At 32.5% G+C, this 18,958-nt stretch overlaps 1 protein-coding gene across 1 annotated transcript; it reads left to right on the top strand.

The window, feature by feature from the left end:
• Positions 1-13,124: 13,124 nt before the first annotated feature.
• On the top strand, positions 13,125-17,258 carry LOC134261721 (uncharacterized). Its single transcript, XM_062744121.1, has 2 exons — positions 13,125-14,124; positions 16,798-17,258. Exons 1-2 carry the CDS (start codon positions 13,287-13,289, stop codon positions 16,968-16,970), a joined length of 1,011 nt encoding a protein of 336 aa, XP_062600105.1. The 5' UTR covers positions 13,125-13,286; the 3' UTR covers positions 16,971-17,258.
• The last annotated feature ends 1,700 nt before the right edge of the window (positions 17,259-18,958 follow it).

Below are 18,958 nucleotides of genomic sequence, written 5' to 3' on the forward strand. Positions count from 1 at the left end.
GATACATGTATGTTCGAATCACTTGATTATAGTCGTGTATAGATAGCATGGTTTCAGTGCATTATTAAAAGAACTAGATCAAAAGATCAATAATTATTTTGTAACTTTTGGGGGAGTGTAATGACTGTAAAATTCAATTGGTGATAGGGTGATTAGAAAGGTCTCCTTGAAATTCACTACAAAACTCATTCAGGAAATAAATGTGCTACGGTGACCAATACTTTCCCTTGGACCTTTCTAATAATGACACTGCCACTTTTTAATGCTTTAATGAAAAAAAAGCAATCCGATTAATGCAGTCTAACATTTCAAAATATTTTGCTCTTTTTTAGAGGAAAGCCCATAATTGGACATTATTCATATTTATCATACTTCGAATATGTAAAATGCCGACAGAAAAAAGAAATCAATGTTTTCAATTTTTTATCATTTATATCAAAATTTGAAAACGCAGGTGCTTGGAAAAAGCAAAGTTTAAAACATAAAATTTGAGGAAAACGAACAACAATCAAACTCGATCAAAAGTCCATCGAAACAAATTGAATGAGGTGGGATCACGTGCCATGGAGAAATAAGCATCCCTTTGATTGGTCTTCTGCTGCCCTCTCCTTGACGGACTATTTTAAACCAAAAATGTCATAGACAATTCAGTATTAAAATAATTGCCTTATATTTAGCATAAAAAAGTTAGTGAACGATAAAATTGTAGTTGCTAATTAAGTCATTGGATAGGCCATGCAATTTGCACAATGTTGACTTTGAACATGAATGAGATTGCTGATGTTATTGTATCATCATTATCATTTTTTTTTCAATAGTTTGTCTAGTTTTAGATATTATTTGGAGTGGGAGGCAAAAATCCATATACAGTTGATACTTGTAAGAAGTATATTGCTGTATATAAATAACGTAAGCAAATGATAGAAGAAATTGTAGTCATCAGGCTTATCATAAAGTCTAGTTGTCCATTTGTCACTACTGTCTTTTTTTGTAAAATATCCGTGTAATAAACAGGTGTGCCCGACTCTGTGGTTTCTTTAATTTTAAGTTGTAAAGGATATAGTTGAGTTAAAGTAGATTTGAAAAATAATGTATTTTTTAATCTATAGATTAAGAATGTCATCCTTATACATGTATCTAAATGTCGGATTAAATTCTAGATTGTACATGTAAAATGCATGTTTTTTTTTACTTTTACAGAAATTTTCGGATAAATTGTTCTCAGTCAAGACTGCTAAATTATAGTGCGTATTGCTTTTTAATGCTTAGTTCTTAGAATTTTTCAGTACATTTTTTTTAAAATTCATCCACCAATAACATTCAATTGTATTTTTAAGGAACAGTGTGCCAGATTTTTTTTACTTTGAGTTGTGATATTTAAATAATTCTAACTGTTTTAATGTTCATTAAAAATATTCCATAGCTTATGTAGCATTGAATTTAAAGTTCTTGACCTTGAAGTTTGCTAGCTTGTGCTCTTTTCTCCTCTCTTTCTCTTTTGACTGAAATTTTCAAACTAAAGGTACTTTATGGAAACATTTTTTATCTTACATCTTCCTTTTAATATTTTCCTCATTTATAATAAAAAATGAGTTTCATTTCAACAGAGGAAGGAGAAAATGAAACAGTGGATGATCAGACAGTCTTAAACGTAATTAATGAAATGTATGGAGATATCGAAAGAAATTAGACTTCAAATGTCCATTAAGGACAGATGATACAAACAAAAATTGAATGTCTGGATTGGTATATTTTTTATTTAATTAATTTCATTTAAATTGATGCAAATAATAAATATCTAGAATATAAAGAAATTGTATGACATTCAAAATGATACCCTTCTGAAACAATCCTTATTATTCTATACAAATATTTTTCCCTTCAAATTCCATTTTTGAGCAATTTTGAATAAAAATTAAAAACTATGCGGTGAAACTTATTCATTTTATTCATTAAAACATGACCCAAGTTGTTATTTTCAAAACTTTTGACAAAAGTTTGTTTGTATCATCTGTCCTTAAACAATACAAATCAGGAGCAGAGCAAACACGGGCCTTCAAAACATCAGAGGTGGGATCAAGTGCCATGGAGAAGTGAGCATCCCCTGAAAATCTCTCGTTACTTAATCTAGAAGACGGACAATGGACAAACATTGGAATGAATGTGAACTCTAGATGTCAAACAACTAAACAACAGAAAATGATAAAGATGATTAAAATTCATGGTTTAAACAATTCGAGAGATTTCATAGATAAGTGGATGAATAAATGAGTGTCGAAAAAGAAAGTCATGAAGAACCTACGTCAAATGTAACTTTGTGCATTTTGTAAAGTACATGTGCATTACATGCATACAAATGAAATTTATGGGATGATATAAATAGATAGAAATATGCACAAATGAAAATACTTGTAGATCAACCATTGTACATACCGGTAGATTTTGTTTTATTTATTTATTTATATATTTATTCATTAATCTTTTCTTGGCTTTTATTATGTTTTATAAATTCACGAACTCCCATTCTTCTTAATCTACTTGTCACATGAGCGTTACAGCGACTATTATGTTAAGTACTTGATACTAATATCAGCACCTCGCTAACATAAATCTCTATCTGATTTGCAAATGTCGCTAACTCACATATATCTTCTTCTGTATAAGAAATGAAAAGATACTTTTCAAGTGTTAAAACATTTATCTATATATGACCATATTCTCCTTGTACACAAGAAAAGACAAGACAAATACATGTTCTTTCGACCGATTTGATCACAACATATGAATAAAAAGGATGCACCTGCTCGATCTCTCTTTCAACTCATCTCCATAGATTACCTTCAAATAAGAGTCTCTCGTTACTTAATTAGCTGTATACATCTACTGGTTTCTGACAGAGTTTTTCGTTTGTATACAAATTAAATGTAAATGTGGAGCTTTAATCAAAGGATCCATTAAGTATTGCATGTAAATACTGCATTATGCTTTGATGGATTACTGTGTACCAAATGTATATCAAAGAAAACAAAAGATAATGTTACAAGGAGCTTGTCTAAAAAACGTGTTATTTTCATAACATTTTCATATGTTACCTTTCTTATTTCCATAATTATAAATAAAATTATGTAAATACGCTGGTCTGTACATACAGTATATAAACATCATTTACCATAAAAAGGCCAATGATGAACACTCAAATAATATTTTATGTGACATTGGCAGCCAGGTTTACTGTTTTTCAGTCAACAAATGCAATTGTGGACAAAGTTTGAATAATATTTTATAGTTAACCTATTTTTACTGACGAGCTCTTTTTTCTCTTTTGATTGTTCTTTCTCATAACGGGCATGTGCATCACGGACTTAAATTATAATCGTTATAAAGAAGGACCCTCTCTGGGTACGAATTGCTGACATGTCCGAACAAATCAAGATCACCATAAGATGATTATCTCTTATTCAGTGCAATTTATTTTAGACGTATTATTAATTCATTATAATTTAGGTGCAACAAAGTCATATGTCCGCCAAAAAATTCTTTGAAGGTTTGTATTGTATCATGCTACATGTATCATTCAAAGAATATGTCCAGTCATTTTTCGATTTACTCGCCATTTGGTCTATGTCAATGAAAAACTGTTGATAAAAATCTCTGAAGACGGTTTCCCTTTTCATCTTCTTTATCAATATATCATTCTTATTTACATATGGGGTTTACATCTCCCAGTTATTTCGATACGCAAAAACAAGCTCGTAGTGCCAGCAATTCCTAAAACGAGGTAAATTGTTGAAAATTGATAAACAAGTTTACGAAAGAAGGATATATTAACAGGTCAAATTTCATCCTTTCGCTCGAGTATATTAATTTTTTAAACAGAGGCAGGCTACTGACAGATACATGTAAGTAGATGTTACAGGAATATCAACAACCCCGTTTAAAGCAATATGAGCTGCACGTTTGACATGAGAAAACTTTGTTTCAAATTTGCAATCAACTATTTCAATGAAAAAAAAAAAAAAAAAACTAGATCATTTGAATAAACTTCTAATCCCAGATAGCATGACTATGTTGGGCCTACATTGGTAAAAGGTTGTATGGTTGGCGTTGGGGGAACAACGTTGGGCCAACGTTGGCCAAGAAAGGAAAGATGCTGATGTTGGCCCAACGTTGGCCCAATGTTTGTAATACACCCATAAAGAATGTGTCTTATCAAGTCGATAGTAGTGCGATGGCCCAACGTTGGTCCAATGTTTGTAATACACCCTTACAGAAAGTGTCTTATAAAGTAGGTAGTATGTTGGCCCAACTTTGGCCAAATGTATGTAATACAACCTTACAGAAAGTGTCTTATCAAGTTGGTAGTAGTATGTTGGCCCAATGTTGGCCTAATGTTTGTAATACACCCTTAAAGAAAATGTCTTATAAAGTTGGTAATACTATGTTGGCCCGATGTTAGCACGAGCGTTATTTTGTTTAGGTGTTTCAAAAATGGAATAAGTATATTGGGCCAGCGTTGGCCCAATTATTATACTGCCAACTAAACGATGGTGTCAATTTTATAATTAGCTGCTGGGCTTTACGTTGGGACGACGTTGGTTCCAAATATTAATTTAGATGCACATTCTGAAATAATTAAGAGGACATTCTATGTCCATGCTTTTCATTGCAAGACTGCTTTTGTTTAGATATGATATTTTCAACATTTTAAATTTGAACTTATGTGATCACAGCTTCAAAGATTATTTTATTCTATATTTTGAATTGTGTGCATGCTTATTTATTTGTAAGAAAACGCTAAAAATTATGACTTTTTTCGTGAGCGTTGTATTCATGAGAATTTAGAGAAGACTGAATAAATGTTAATTAAAAGTTCTCAGGAACAGGATGTGAATCTACGAAAGCCCAGAAGGCTCATTCGAGATTCGAGTTTCCAAATACGAGATTCGAAATTCGAGATTCAAAATTCGAAATTCGAGATTCAAAATTCGAGTTTCGAGATTCAAGATCCAAACGAACCAATCAAAAGCGGGTTCAACATTTGATTACTCCCCTTTATTATGTTTTTACTATCAAGAAATAATTCAATATAATTATATCAAATGGGTCATTTGATTAAATTACAATGCAAGAAAAAGTGTTATATATATTAGACGTAAATTTAATTAATTAATGGATTTTTGATCAGCAAAAAATATATCAATTTATATTATAGATTCTTAAATATTAAATAGATTACATATATTAGGAGTATATATATTTTTGTATCGTCAACTAATTACCGGCCAGGAGGCGGTCGGCTCTATGATATGAAAGTTCGAAGTCGCTGTGCGTTTCTGCGGAGTTAAAACAATTTAAATAACAAATATTTAACATTAATATAGTAGTATATTAAAAAGAGCGTCTTAAGGTTAAAGAAGAACGCACCATAAACATAAAATTAAAAATTCTTACGAAGAATGAGGTAAATATTTCATCCAATCCTATTTATGAACTTAGACATGTTTGAGGTGCGGAGAAAATTAGGACATGTGTTGGGCGTAGTCTAAAGCAAAGACCGCGTTATGTATATTACGCAATTTTACTTTCTCTATTCAAACGGGATTTGTTGTACGTATTTATTTTAAAATGACGTGTACATATGTACATATATAAACATTTTGAAACATATGTTTAAATGTTAATTCATTAAAAGACTTAGCAGGCTAGCCTACAGAATATTACAAGATTTGGCCCTTAGCAGACGAGGATAATGCACGTTTTACAATGTGCCAAGAATTTTCCCGCTACAACTCAAAGAGAAGAAATGTAGTGGCGGATCTAGAGGGACCATAAAAGGAACAAATTGGTTTGCGGCCGATTTTTGACGCTTGCGTCAATATATGTTTCTTGTCTTAATTTTTAGAAAAACACAGGTACGTGTGGACAAGACCCCCCCCCCCACCCCCATCCCCTTGATATTGAACCCCAGGGCTTATTTCTCTGTTATTAGTCAGCCCGCGGGCTGACTAGTTATGGTACGAAGAACTTCCAATGCGCTTGCGTGACCTGGAATTCTGGGAGTGGTTCTGCAGTGAATCACTCCTGCTAATTTTATTTCAGTAAAATCAATATAGATTATAAACCAACAAATACATATTTAACTCCAAAGCAATCTGTAAATTTAACTCAGAAAGGAATTTCCCAATGCTTATTTTTGTATAGAAGGTTTCCAACAGTTTACTGGTTCGCAGTAATTTAACTGGTTCGCACCTGATCATGTGTTCTACGCAGCAAAGCATACAGTTGCTACTGTTGGATGAATTTAGTGTTTGACGCGTCAATTGAAGCTCTTTTCTTAAATATATTGAAGGTATTTTACTTATATATTTAAATCTACAGCACAAACATTGGTTTATTACATATTTTTAGCTTTTCAGATTTTACTGCTTTTACTTTCGTTTTCACTACAAATCATTTCGATCCCGATGCTAAATAGCAGACTTGTTAAGTCATACAAAAGATACTTCGGAAAGAAAACACAACTGGCTAAGCCTGCTCGTTTGTTGCCCCCCCCCCCTCCCCGCTGAAATTAGAGAATATCAATTTCAGTCTGTCTATCCGTTCATATATAGTTCTGTCTGTCTGTAACACTTTCACTTTCCCGCAATGTTGCGTGAAGTCTTTGGGCTTTTGCAGTGAAATTTTACACAAATGTTTACACCTTATATGGCCTTTGGAAGACCCTCTTGATTTTGAGGTAAAAGGTCAAGGTATTAAATTCAGAAATTCTGTGTGTTTAAACACTTGTTTTCGCGCGATATCTCTATAAGCTATTGAGCTTTTGCAATAAAATTTTATACCACAACTCCCTATGGCCATATACGAGGGTTGTCCCGTAAAATCGTGGACAAAACGTTTTTCTCGAAAAGTAATGGGCGCACTAAGCTGAAAATTTCAGTAAATGTTTATTTATCATATTTAAGTGCATGATAATTTTTTTGATAAAATATAGGCAAATACAAAGATTTCATTATGCTGGAATGTGCACGGGGTATTGTCCTACGGCGCACGGACAAAAAACCAAAGTTTTATTAAAGAATACACAAGTCTGAATTCAAAATAAAAGTTTTAAATACATAAGATTTGGATTAAAATTATCCTAATTCAATTCCACAATCAATTTTGTAGTCTTTGTAAATAAAATTAAGGCATTTGGTTAATTTTTGGCAGTTTTTCGAGCATTCGAAATGGGAAAAAGGTAAACACAACACACGAAAAATGGCGACGTTTTATGACGTTACGGCGCACCGGAGAGCAGTTCCGTTTTAATTCGATGTTGTAATGACACCTTTAGAGACTTGAAATGACCATAGAAGAAAAAAGATAATAAAAATATCACCATATCTTAAGTATACAAATGAAAAAGGAATTTTCTTAGCGAAGTCTTATTTGATCGATTAATGAATGATGGTGAGAATATTGTCCGTAACGTACTGATAAATCTTCAGAAGATCGCATGAGGGTGCCAATTGGTTCTTCGACTGTTTATGGAGACTAGAGAAAGTGTGTCAATGAAATTCCTTAATTTAAGTCGGACTCATCCAACTTCATTTTCAGCAAAGATAAAACGTGACGCTGTTTTAGACATTTTGACGTTATAATCCATGCGCCGTAAGGTGATACAATACATGGCATAAAATCACATAATTTGTTTATTTATGCATATATTTATCTGAAATTTGCTGTGTATGTTACTGAAATATGTACTAAATAATAGTGAAAATTTCAGAACGCAGTGATGTTTATTTTTTACAATAGACAACTTGTCCACGATTTTACGGGACAACCCTCGTATATGGCGTAAGGAATACCCCTGTGTATTTTGAGGTTTAAACGTCAATGTCATAAATTCATACTTCTTTGAATTATGTTACGTAAATTGGAACTTCAATGTTTATACATACTTTCCGTTCTTTTGATTTTGAGACAAAAAATGCAAGAATATGCATGCACAAACGCTTCTGTTCCTATGCAAAAAAAATATTAAGACGATGTTTCAATTTTAGTGCCCAACCCTGCTACTAATTAAAAAAAGATTTGTTTTTAAAAATTAAGGAATTTATTTTGTATATTGTTTAATGGACTTTGAGATTGAATACTGTTCGTTATTTCGGATTTCCATATCCTTCTTGAAGGCATTTTTTTCAGTTCTCTATGATTCTTTAAAATATTATCACAGAGAAGAAAATCCACTGGCTGACTCTCTAAGCTTTTTTTAAAAGCTAAACTTGTGTGTAACCTTACAATACGAAAAAATCGCTGGCGTAAAACCCCCAGAATAATCGCTCAACCAAAAAAAAAAAAAAAAAACCAAAACAAAACAAAAAAAAAACACAATTTATTACCCCACTTTACAAGAAAGAATGCTGTTTACGGAGAAAATGTGGGATTATTACGTGATACAGAGTCAGTCCGATAGCATGGACTAAGACAGAAATACATTGTATATTTAGAGACAGTGCAGTGGCAGATCCAGAGGGGGGGGGGGGGGTTACGGGGGTTGCAACCCCCCCCCCCTTTGGATTTGCAATTTAAGAGAAAGAGAAATAAGAAAGTTCCAATTTTTTCGTTGTGTTTTTACTATAGGAAATGTAAGGTGAAAGGCTAATGTTGTATTATATAAAGAAATTCGGTTGTAAAAACAAAATAAAAACCCTCCCTTTACAAAATAGGATTTTCAGGTTCGGAGATTTATTTCCTTTCTTTTTCAAAAACTTTCTGGTAATGTATACAAGTACTTTTTCCCAGATTGATCAACGTCCCACTTTCAAAAACCATACTCCACCCTGTATCGATATTCTATTGAGTTATTTAACTATATGTATGTGTACAACGTACGTTTTAACTGTTTTCGCCTTCAACCCCCGCTTTTGAAAAATACTTCAACCCCCCCCCCCCCCACCCCCTTTGAAAAATTTCTGGATCTGCGCCTGCAGTGTGAATCGACATTTAAAGTTAAAACAAAATAAATGCATCTAATACCAGAGGGGGTACAACGTAAACAGACTAGAGTGGCATATCTTTCTCTTATAATGTATAGTGGGTATTTGGGGGGATGTTGAGCGATTATTCTGGGGATTTTACATTTTTTTTGTTATTGTATACATGATGAATAAGTTAAATAAATATATCTTATGAAAAAAAAATTCCAATAAGCCCTTGGGTTGAATATAAAGAAAGTGTGCGGGGGGGGGGTCCCACCCACAAGTACCTGTAGTTTTCCTAACAGAAGAAATTCATAAAAATGACGCTTAATAGACAATTCAGAAATGTATATACTCCTGATATATGAAATCTATTTAATATTTAAGAATCTATAATATAAATTAAAACATTTTTTGCTGATCAAAATTCCATTAATTATTTATATTTTCTTCTAGTATATATAACACTTTTTCTTGCATTGTAATTTAATCAAATGACACATTTGATATAATTATATTGAACTATTTCTTGGTAGTAAAAACATAATAAAGGGAAGTAATCAAATGTTGAACCCGCTTTTGATTGGTTCGTTTGGATCTTGAATCTCGAAACTCGAATTTTGAATCTCGAATTTCGAATTTTGAATCTCGAATTTCGAATCTCGTATTTGGAAACTCGAATCTCGAATGAGCCTTCTGGGCTTTCGTATGAATCCCAGATAGCAGAACATCCTTGGTCCAATCTTACATTAAATGGTTGTATTATCGTTGTTGGGTTATATCTTTATTGGGCCAACGATGGTCCAACATGGAATATTGATAGTTGGTTATGTATAAAGGGACCCATGTTGGACGAACTGTTGGCGTTATATCATAAAACTTTTATCATGAGAGAAAATATTTGCTGGGGGATTGGCATCGGCCCAACGTTGGCCCAATACGATGAATCTGGCTGAGCATCTTGGGTAGACAACATCCGGTCTACTTGTAATATCCGCGCCATTTTTAATCGGACACGAGCATAATGAGACTGATACCTTGTATATCTGCATCCATTTTGTAAGTATTTATAATATGTTTTGTCTTCGGTTACATTGGGCAAATATTGGCAAATGACATTGACCCAATTTAAGTTTGTTCGTTGGCCCGATGTTGGCCCGAAATGTTGGGCCAATGTTGGCCCAGTGTAGAGTGTTATTTCTACAGATTTTGTCCCAACGTTGCGCCATTGTCCCAACGTCAACAAGATCATTGGGCTGATGTTGGCAAATGACCCTGGCCCAGTGTCGTCCTGCTCATTGGCCCAAAGTTGGCCCGATATATTGGACCAACATTGGGCCAAACATTTAATTGGTACAAATCTGTATATAAACAAAGCCGATAGTCTCTACAATCAGAAATAAATCTACCATAAATCCTACTTGAAAATACAAGTTAGCTAAAATAAATTTACAAAGCTTGTTAAAATTCTTTTTCAAAACAAAATAAATTATCAGTGATTGTTTATATACAAGAAAAATAAATGAAAGTATAAAATAACAAATGTTTTTTAAAACATTTAAACAATAAATTAACAATAAATAATTTCCCCTTTATTTGGATTTAAATTTGTGTTCAGTGGAATAAATTTCCGAAGTCTACCACTCATTTTACTTATATTCACTTAACATCGAGCACATGATCAAACATATTTAAGTTAAAACAAAATTTATTCAATACTAAAACATAAATTGGTTCTTTCATTTAAAATTTGTTCAGTGTACCGATAAATTTTCTATGCATGTATTTTACTTTTAATAATGATTCATATGCGGCAACATTGAATCAAAATCGGTGTGATGATGATGATCAAGCGTAGAAATTTTATGCATAAATGCCTTCATCATGCAGACTGATTACTTATCACACCATGAAACAAAAACGACGGTTATTCCTTAATTGACAGCTTAAACATATAGTCGATATACTTGTAAATTTAAATCGTATGTTTTCTCTTTACTGAGAAAAGTAACAAATGTATTAAGTACCAAGTACTACAATTTTAGTGCTACTGGAGATTCTAAAAAGACAATTAAAGAATGGCTAAGGTATGCCGAGGACAGGCCTAGGGATGGGAGAGGAAGAAACGGACAGAGAAGAAAAGAAGGGGAGGAGGAGACTCGGGAGAGAGAAGAGGAGACATGGGAGAGGGATCAGATGAAAAGTGACAGTGCCTAACTTTCTGTTATATACTGTGACATACCTGTAGTTCTACCCTTTTCTGTGCCCGTTTGTCGGTAACAAATACGATGCAGATGCCAGAAACATTTTTTTGTGTAAGTAAACAAAATGGAGGAATTCATTTTAGTATTATTTTAAGAACAGGTGGGCTTTGTTTATTTCTTTTAGACATTCTTATTGAAACCTGCAATTTACTGAACCTGTGCATAAATTAACATCAGAGAGGGATTATACAGTTGTGTTACCCAACATGTATTAATGTTTTCTTCATGCACTGAGCAATAAAATACTACTATGTTATAATTTAATTTTATATTTTGATTTCTTTTTCCTCAGTTTTTTTAATTAATGTAGAGTTACTTACAATGCAATACTTGTTGAAGGTGATTCTCTGAGATATTGTGAATATGTATTAAACTAATAATCTAGCATATATAGTATTAAAAGGCTTTTACCATTAAACTGTACAACAAAACTAGTATAACCTTATCATGTATAGTTTGTTATTCAATTTTGAGGACAAATGGCCAACCAGTGAAGAGCAAATGAGTTGTCCTGATGGAGAGCCAATAAGAAACAAACCAACGCTGGCCCAAAAATGATGATTGAATCAGTGGCCCAACAATGGCTCAGTAATACGTTTATTGGTCCAACAATAAGCCAACAAGTTGGTCTGATTAAGGGCCGATTAGCAAATTACTACTGGCCCAACATTAATTGCTAACAATGGCCCAACTATACAAAAATGACGTTTGTCCAATATTGAAAGAATACACTGGCCCAACAGTGGCCCAATATTAACTGTTACATTGGCCCAACAATAAGCCAACAAGTTGGTTTGATTAAGGGCCGATGAGCAAATTACCGTTGGCCCAACATAAATAGCTTACAATGGCCCAACTGTATAAAAATGACGTTTGCCCAATATTGAAAGAATACACTGGCCGAACAGTGGCCCAATATTATCTGTTACATTGGCCCAACAATAAGCCAACAAGTTGGTTTGATTAAGGGCCGAATTACCGATGGCCCAATGTTGAAAGAATACGGTGGCCCAACATAAGGAGCATTGTTGGCCCAACAAAGGTCCAATAACATCCTGCTATCTGGGATGTTCATATTTGCGATGGAAGAACCTTGTCCCTTCTCTGTACATGTATTTAAAAGATTTTTGAGATCATCTACTGATTGTTATCTTGCATATTTTATTGTCAATACAATGTCATTTTTAGCAAAGACAATATGTGACAATACTTGACTGGCGTTTTTCATACTCATTATAAGGCCATAAACCGAATTCTCTATGGATTTTTCCTTTTGTTTGATCATGACAGTGAGCTAGCGACTGATCCGTCGACAGGGCATGTTTATTCCTCCATGGCATCTGATCCTACTTCTGATGTTTTTTGAAGCATGTGTTGCTCCGTTCTCGATTCGACTGTTTCAATAAACTTTTTGGCTTGATTACTTTTCACTTTCCAACATTGTAAGTTTTGCCACACTTATCGACTACGGCATACTGTCACTTCATACCCAATGAAATGATTTATCATGAAATAAATAAGTATTATGATTTTGAAAAGGAACGTTTTCTTGGCTGTTTAATACAGAACAATTTACGAAATACTATTTCATTTTTTAAAGTAAATATATATGTATATGTCATGTTTCCGTAGCATCTGTTAATTTCACTTCTCTTTGCGAAATGTTCATCCTTAATAGATAAGGTTATAGTTTCACAATAGTATTATTAAATAAACGTACAACAGTTTATAAATATAAAGTATATTTATCTCTGTAAAGAGGAACAATCTTTACTAAGCAAATTAAAGTAATAAATGTTTTTATTTTTAGAATCCGGAAACTATAATCGTATTCAGGTGATAAATATATACTTCCTGCTCTACGAAATAGACCGATAACCCTTTTTGTAGCAAAAAAATATGCATCATAATTCATCGTCAACTTTGCTCCACCTACACGTAGCTTTAGATTAAATAAATACAACGGGACTTCATAGCCGTATTAATTAAAAGTTACCTGGTTAAGAGAGGTGTTTTCTCCGCACGCTCTCTGATTCTCACTGGATAATGTGGCTATATTATGACAGAAATGAGGAGATCGCTAATTATATATTTTGTGGGATATTTTACATTTTCTTGTGCTCACTATCCATTTATTCCAAGGCATCCAAGACCGTTTATTCGAAGAATTTATCCTAATCCCCCTTTATATGGGGGAATGTTTTTTCGTGGTCCTGTGTTTAATATTCATCCTAGATTTAATCTACCCATAGGGTTACCTCAGGTGCCACATATGAATAATATGCTTCATCCTCATCATAAAATAAACAGCAATTGTGCAAGTGAAAAACATTCTGTTGGTCATGCACCAGTACCAATACCAACAACGGTTTCATCTTCGTCCTATGATGGTAAAAACATACAACACCTACCAGTACAACCATTAGGTTTTGATAGACCTTTTCCAACAATGGGATCGCAACAGTTTAATTTTGGTCAAAATGATGCTGGAGCACCATCAGATCTCCAGGAAAGTAATCCCTCTGTGGCATTGGGGGAGACTCATGATAAATCCCATATGATAGGATTACATCCTATCCTAGAATCAAAAACTAGGAGCATTTTTGGTGCACAACCTACTCTTAGGGTTGAGAATACAGACAATTCAAATAATACATCCAGCGATCATAGAAATCCAGACTGGAATTACTTTGACTTCATAACTAACAAAGATTTCATATTGAAACTTATTGAAAACAAGCTTATCAAGCTTCAAAACAAAGAGAAAATAGTTGGTGGAATATCAGTTAACACCCAACTGTATGACCAGATCAAAAGGATAGAGGAAGCGATGGGTATAACCATGGCTTTAGATAATGGAACCACCACTCCACCTCCAGTACCAACCAATTCAACAGGTAACTGAGGGCTTACCTTTATACCTATCATTCTATGCTTATAAATGCAATACGTGTATACCGAAATTTACCAGTATTTAAAGAACATTTCTGGGAACACTTCATAAAATTTCAAAATTATTAGGCCATAATTCACACACTGAATTGTCGACGGGTTTGTCCGCTATTTCCCGATCATGAGAAGGAACACACGGCGGGTGTGATGGGTCGGCAGGAATTGCTCGCTCCTTCATGGCATCTCTTCTTATTCTTTAGGGGTTCGTGTTTTCTCTGCTCTTGATTTGTACTGTTTAACAGACTTTTGAGCTTGAATAATATTCGTTATCTCTATGTATTCTATGCTATTACTTTAATACTTTAAGAAGCATTTTACCAAATTTAAAAAGAACTATATGCGGTATATTGCATATGTTTGCCCCCACAAAAGTCAAATTTTGAAAACTTCCTGAAATGTGCTGAATTCAATAAATTGTACGAGAAATATAAGTTAACAGAAAATATTATAGTTCCAGAGCATATTCACAATTTCTGTTTTTATGACGTCACAAATGATTTTATATCCTTTTTATGGACAAAATTTCAACAATTTAAGCTTTAAAATTTATAAGCGCATGTGTGTTCAGGAACAATATTGACATATTTCATTGATATTATCATTCTACACATTATATCAAAATATTTATATGACTTTTATTTAAAATATCGACGAAATATGTACATTTTTCTGCAAAATTCATAAAAAACTGAAATTTACGTCATATTTGTGACGTCATTACGTACATATGACGTCATTATTGAAATTATTCAAAATTTTCCCCTGTTTAAGGACTTAATTAAATATTACTCCATCAAAGTTTGATTTTGGGGGGCAAATGTTGGTTAATACCGCATATAGTTCTTTGGGCGCTGAACACTTATTTGATGTATGGATTAAACGGTATTTGATATATGAAATAACGGACACGTTTCCTTTACCTTGTCATATTGTTCATCAATTTTCCGTAATTTAATGATAATACTCTATATCGTCTTTATATAGAATTTGTTCTATAAAAAAAAAAAGAACCTCAATACACTGACAGTTTGAAGGAAGCATGTATGTAGCTTTTAAGACAATTGAAAGCGTTAATTGTAAAGGAAGATGCATTTTACCTCATTAACACATGGTTTATTTTCGAGGTAAACCTAATTAAAGTACACACGAAGGTGATTAGTGCAGTTTAATATTCATTCATTTGGACCGTTGCTTGAATACATTACACCTTTCGTGACAAACTCAAAAATTGCGTCCACAAAACATTACACCTTACGTGACAAACTCAGAAAAATGCATCCACAATACATTACACCTTTCGTGAAAAAGTCAAAAATTGCGCCTCCAATACATTACACCTTTCGTGGCAAACTCAAAAAATGCGTCCCAAAATATATAATAACAACTTTCGTGACAAAATAAAAAAATGCGTCCAAAAATTATATTACACTTTTCGTGACAAACTCACAAATGCATCAACATATTTATATTTCAGATTATTCATTAAATGATTGTAAGGCAAAACTAAAAATAAATAAATAAATAAATGCCTATTAACAAGACTTCTTTCTCTGCAATAAAAAAACTGTCGGTCGTATTAAAATGATTTTTTGCTGAAAAATCTCTTTCATCTAACAGTTGGTTCTATATAATTTAATTAACGTTAAATGTGACAAGGTATTCCATGTTAACATAAGATTAATCATGTTATCTGTCTGATTATATATTTATTGAGGCTTCAAGTTCTATGCAGTGCCAGGATTCCCTGTCATAATTCCAGTTTCTTTGTTTTTACATTGTTTACACTGAATTTGAAATGAATTTATGATTGTTAATGCTGGTACGCTTGGGTTATCCGAACAAATCTGAATTATATTAATTCAAGTTCAAAACGAATCAGAATTTCCTAATACAAATCTGGCATGTGTACCTTATCTGCAGAATTAAATGAGAACGGTCATATATTTTCAAGTTATACCAAAGTAATTCAGATTTAAGAAACCACAAGTACAGAGGAAACAACGATATAGAGTACAGTATAATATAAATTTAGTCAACATAGGTACAGGGAGTGGCAATAGCTATAAAGATGGAAACAAAAGTGTATTGGTCTCGTCGTTACAAGTATTAGTACTCATCTTTTTTTTTATCCAAATGAATATGAGATTTGTCAATTCCCTAAATAAACAAAGACAAGCAAAAGTCATCTTTAAAAACTCGCCATCGAATGTCTAAGAGTCTATTATGAAATATATGGAGATAACAAACAGTATTCAGGCTCAAAAGTCCATTCAAAGAATGCAAATCAGGAGCAGAGCAAACACGGACCTCTTAAACATCAGATAAGGAATCAGGTGCCATGGAGGAGTGAGTATCCCCTGTCAACAGGACACACCCGCCGTGTGCTCCCTGCCACGATCGGAAAAGAATGGAAATCCGACAACAATTCATGCTTATAAGGTCTTTCCTGTGAATCAGAAAGCCTAAAACACTTATCATTATAAATGGCTTTGGCAAATGAAGCATTTATGACAATTTTAAAAGTCATAAGCCAAAATACAATATATATTATCATACGATTTAAGACTTATCGTGACCCTTTATGCATTTTTCATATAATGTTTTATTTTCATTTTTAGGAAGCAGCAGAGAAGGACAGTATACTTCGTTATCAACTTTTATGGGAAATTTCTTCTGTGCATGGTGTAGATATCGTCACGGAAGTCAAAAAAGCACGTGTCTCAAGTTTTGTTTCAATGATATAATTCAAAAGAACAACAAAGCGCAGGAGGAGGACTCTAATACTCGATAAGAACAGGAAAACCCCCCAAGTGATCAGTTTCAATAGCAACACGATATCTTGATCTCTATAATTTTCTTCTTGAGAAAAATCCATGTTTAAGTTCTGAAGAAGAATTTCGTTATTAGAAATGCTGTTCTGTGTTAGAGTTGTTCTTATTATATCATTTTGTGACTGTAGTTTAATTGTTCATTTTGCTAAATTATTAATGAAAACTTTTCGTCACAATAAATTGTATATTTATTATGTGGTCATTTTCTCTTTAATCATGTTAATGTTACTTCAAATTGCATTTGCGTTCTTTACAATGTCATTCGTTAGCTATTTCTTTAATAAATTATTTTTAAAAAAGTGTTTACTTATTACAATTAAACATATCAATAATTTTAAAAATATTTCTAAACATAATTAATTGCTCCTTAATCATAGAGATTAATATTAATTGAATATTAATGGTTCTTGCTTTAAAATGAATTCAGTAGAACGGAGCTTTGAAATAATTTGTATTTGTTAAAACTAGATTTCTTAAATTTTTTTTGGGTGAGACAGAAAATTTAAACATCAAATTATAATCTCTGTCTGTAAAACATAATTTTATTATAAAATTTCTTTCATAAAAGGAAAAATATTTCTATTGAAAGGTTCTTTTTTCAACTGATAAAAAAAAAAGTTGCCAATTTCTTGTGAATTTTGAATTAACAACAACGATACTAAATTTTTAATTTAAACCATGCGTGTGATAAATTGCAAACTGTCCTGTTCAGTACTTGTTCTTACAATTAAGTTTTATTTTAATAATGATAACTATAACTAGCTCTTAATGGAAGGAATCAATTTAATAAATATCTTGTCATAAATGTGACTTTAGGGTTTTGTTTTGTCATCTAAGTGACAAAATTTTGAAATTGAATTTTTTCACTGAGTGCAATTTATAAGATAATTACATTTATTTCTGCAATGCAAATAACCCTCATTATCTTTGAAATGATAATGTCTCTAAGCGATACATTATTTTCTGCCCTGTCTGGCCATAACCTAAAACTTAAAACAGTGAAATACTTACTTCAATAAACAATGAACTTTGTAATTAAAATACACAAGACTTGTCAGCTGCAAGGTATATGTTTGTACAAAGTTAACCCAAGTATAAAACATCTATCTAATTAGAAGTAATTTATTCTACTGTAATGTACATGTTCATTATCCGTAAGATAATTGTGTCTTAAGGTGTGCTTCTCCGCATGCACAGATCTGAAAACTGCTTTCAAGAGAAGTAATGTAGTTGTTTAATTAATATTTGTATACTTAATTCATGAGACATATACTTTAAATCAATACCACATGTCCTACCTGATGATGAATGGCAAATATTTGACCACTATTAATATTTTAACTGTGTTACGTAAAACTTGAATTTATCCACTTCATTTGTTTGTTGTCTAAATATGCCAATCCTCTCTTTTTTTGATGAATATAAACTATTACATTGTAATCCGTATCTATTTACAGAACTAAATCCAAAAATGATGAAAAGCTGACTTAAGCAGTGTTTTAGTTAAGTATTTTTATAAATCATATACACATAACAGATATCAACGTTTTATAGAATTTCTCAAGGACTTTTGTGTAGCAGCTTATTTTAGAAAGGGTTTTTGTCAATTGCTTTCTCATAAACTTCAAGGAAATTTTCGAACTTTTAAAATCATTGAAAGAGAAGTCACATCCAACTTTTCTTATTTATATAGATATATTCTAATATCACCTCCATGCGGTGTCTATTTCTCCTAATTCTCCAAATACGATTCATTTTTAAAATGGCGTAGTAAACAGTCAAGTTGCTGTTACAGGATTTTCAATAATTAAATCAATAACTCATATATTCTATGGTCGTTAAAATGGCCCATCAAGCAAGTGTAGCCTATCATTAGATCGTGTTTTGGTCAACAAATTCCAAACATTTTGTTAGATTTATGAGAAATTAAAAATTATTTAAGTTTACC

Source organism: Saccostrea cucullata, unplaced genomic scaffold, assembly GCF_032062105.1.
Source record: "Saccostrea cucullata isolate Sc308-1 unplaced genomic scaffold, CSIRO_AGI_Scuc_v1 ctg2476, whole genome shotgun sequence".
NCBI classification, from domain to species: Eukaryota; Metazoa; Mollusca; class Bivalvia; order Ostreida; family Ostreidae; genus Saccostrea; species Saccostrea cuccullata.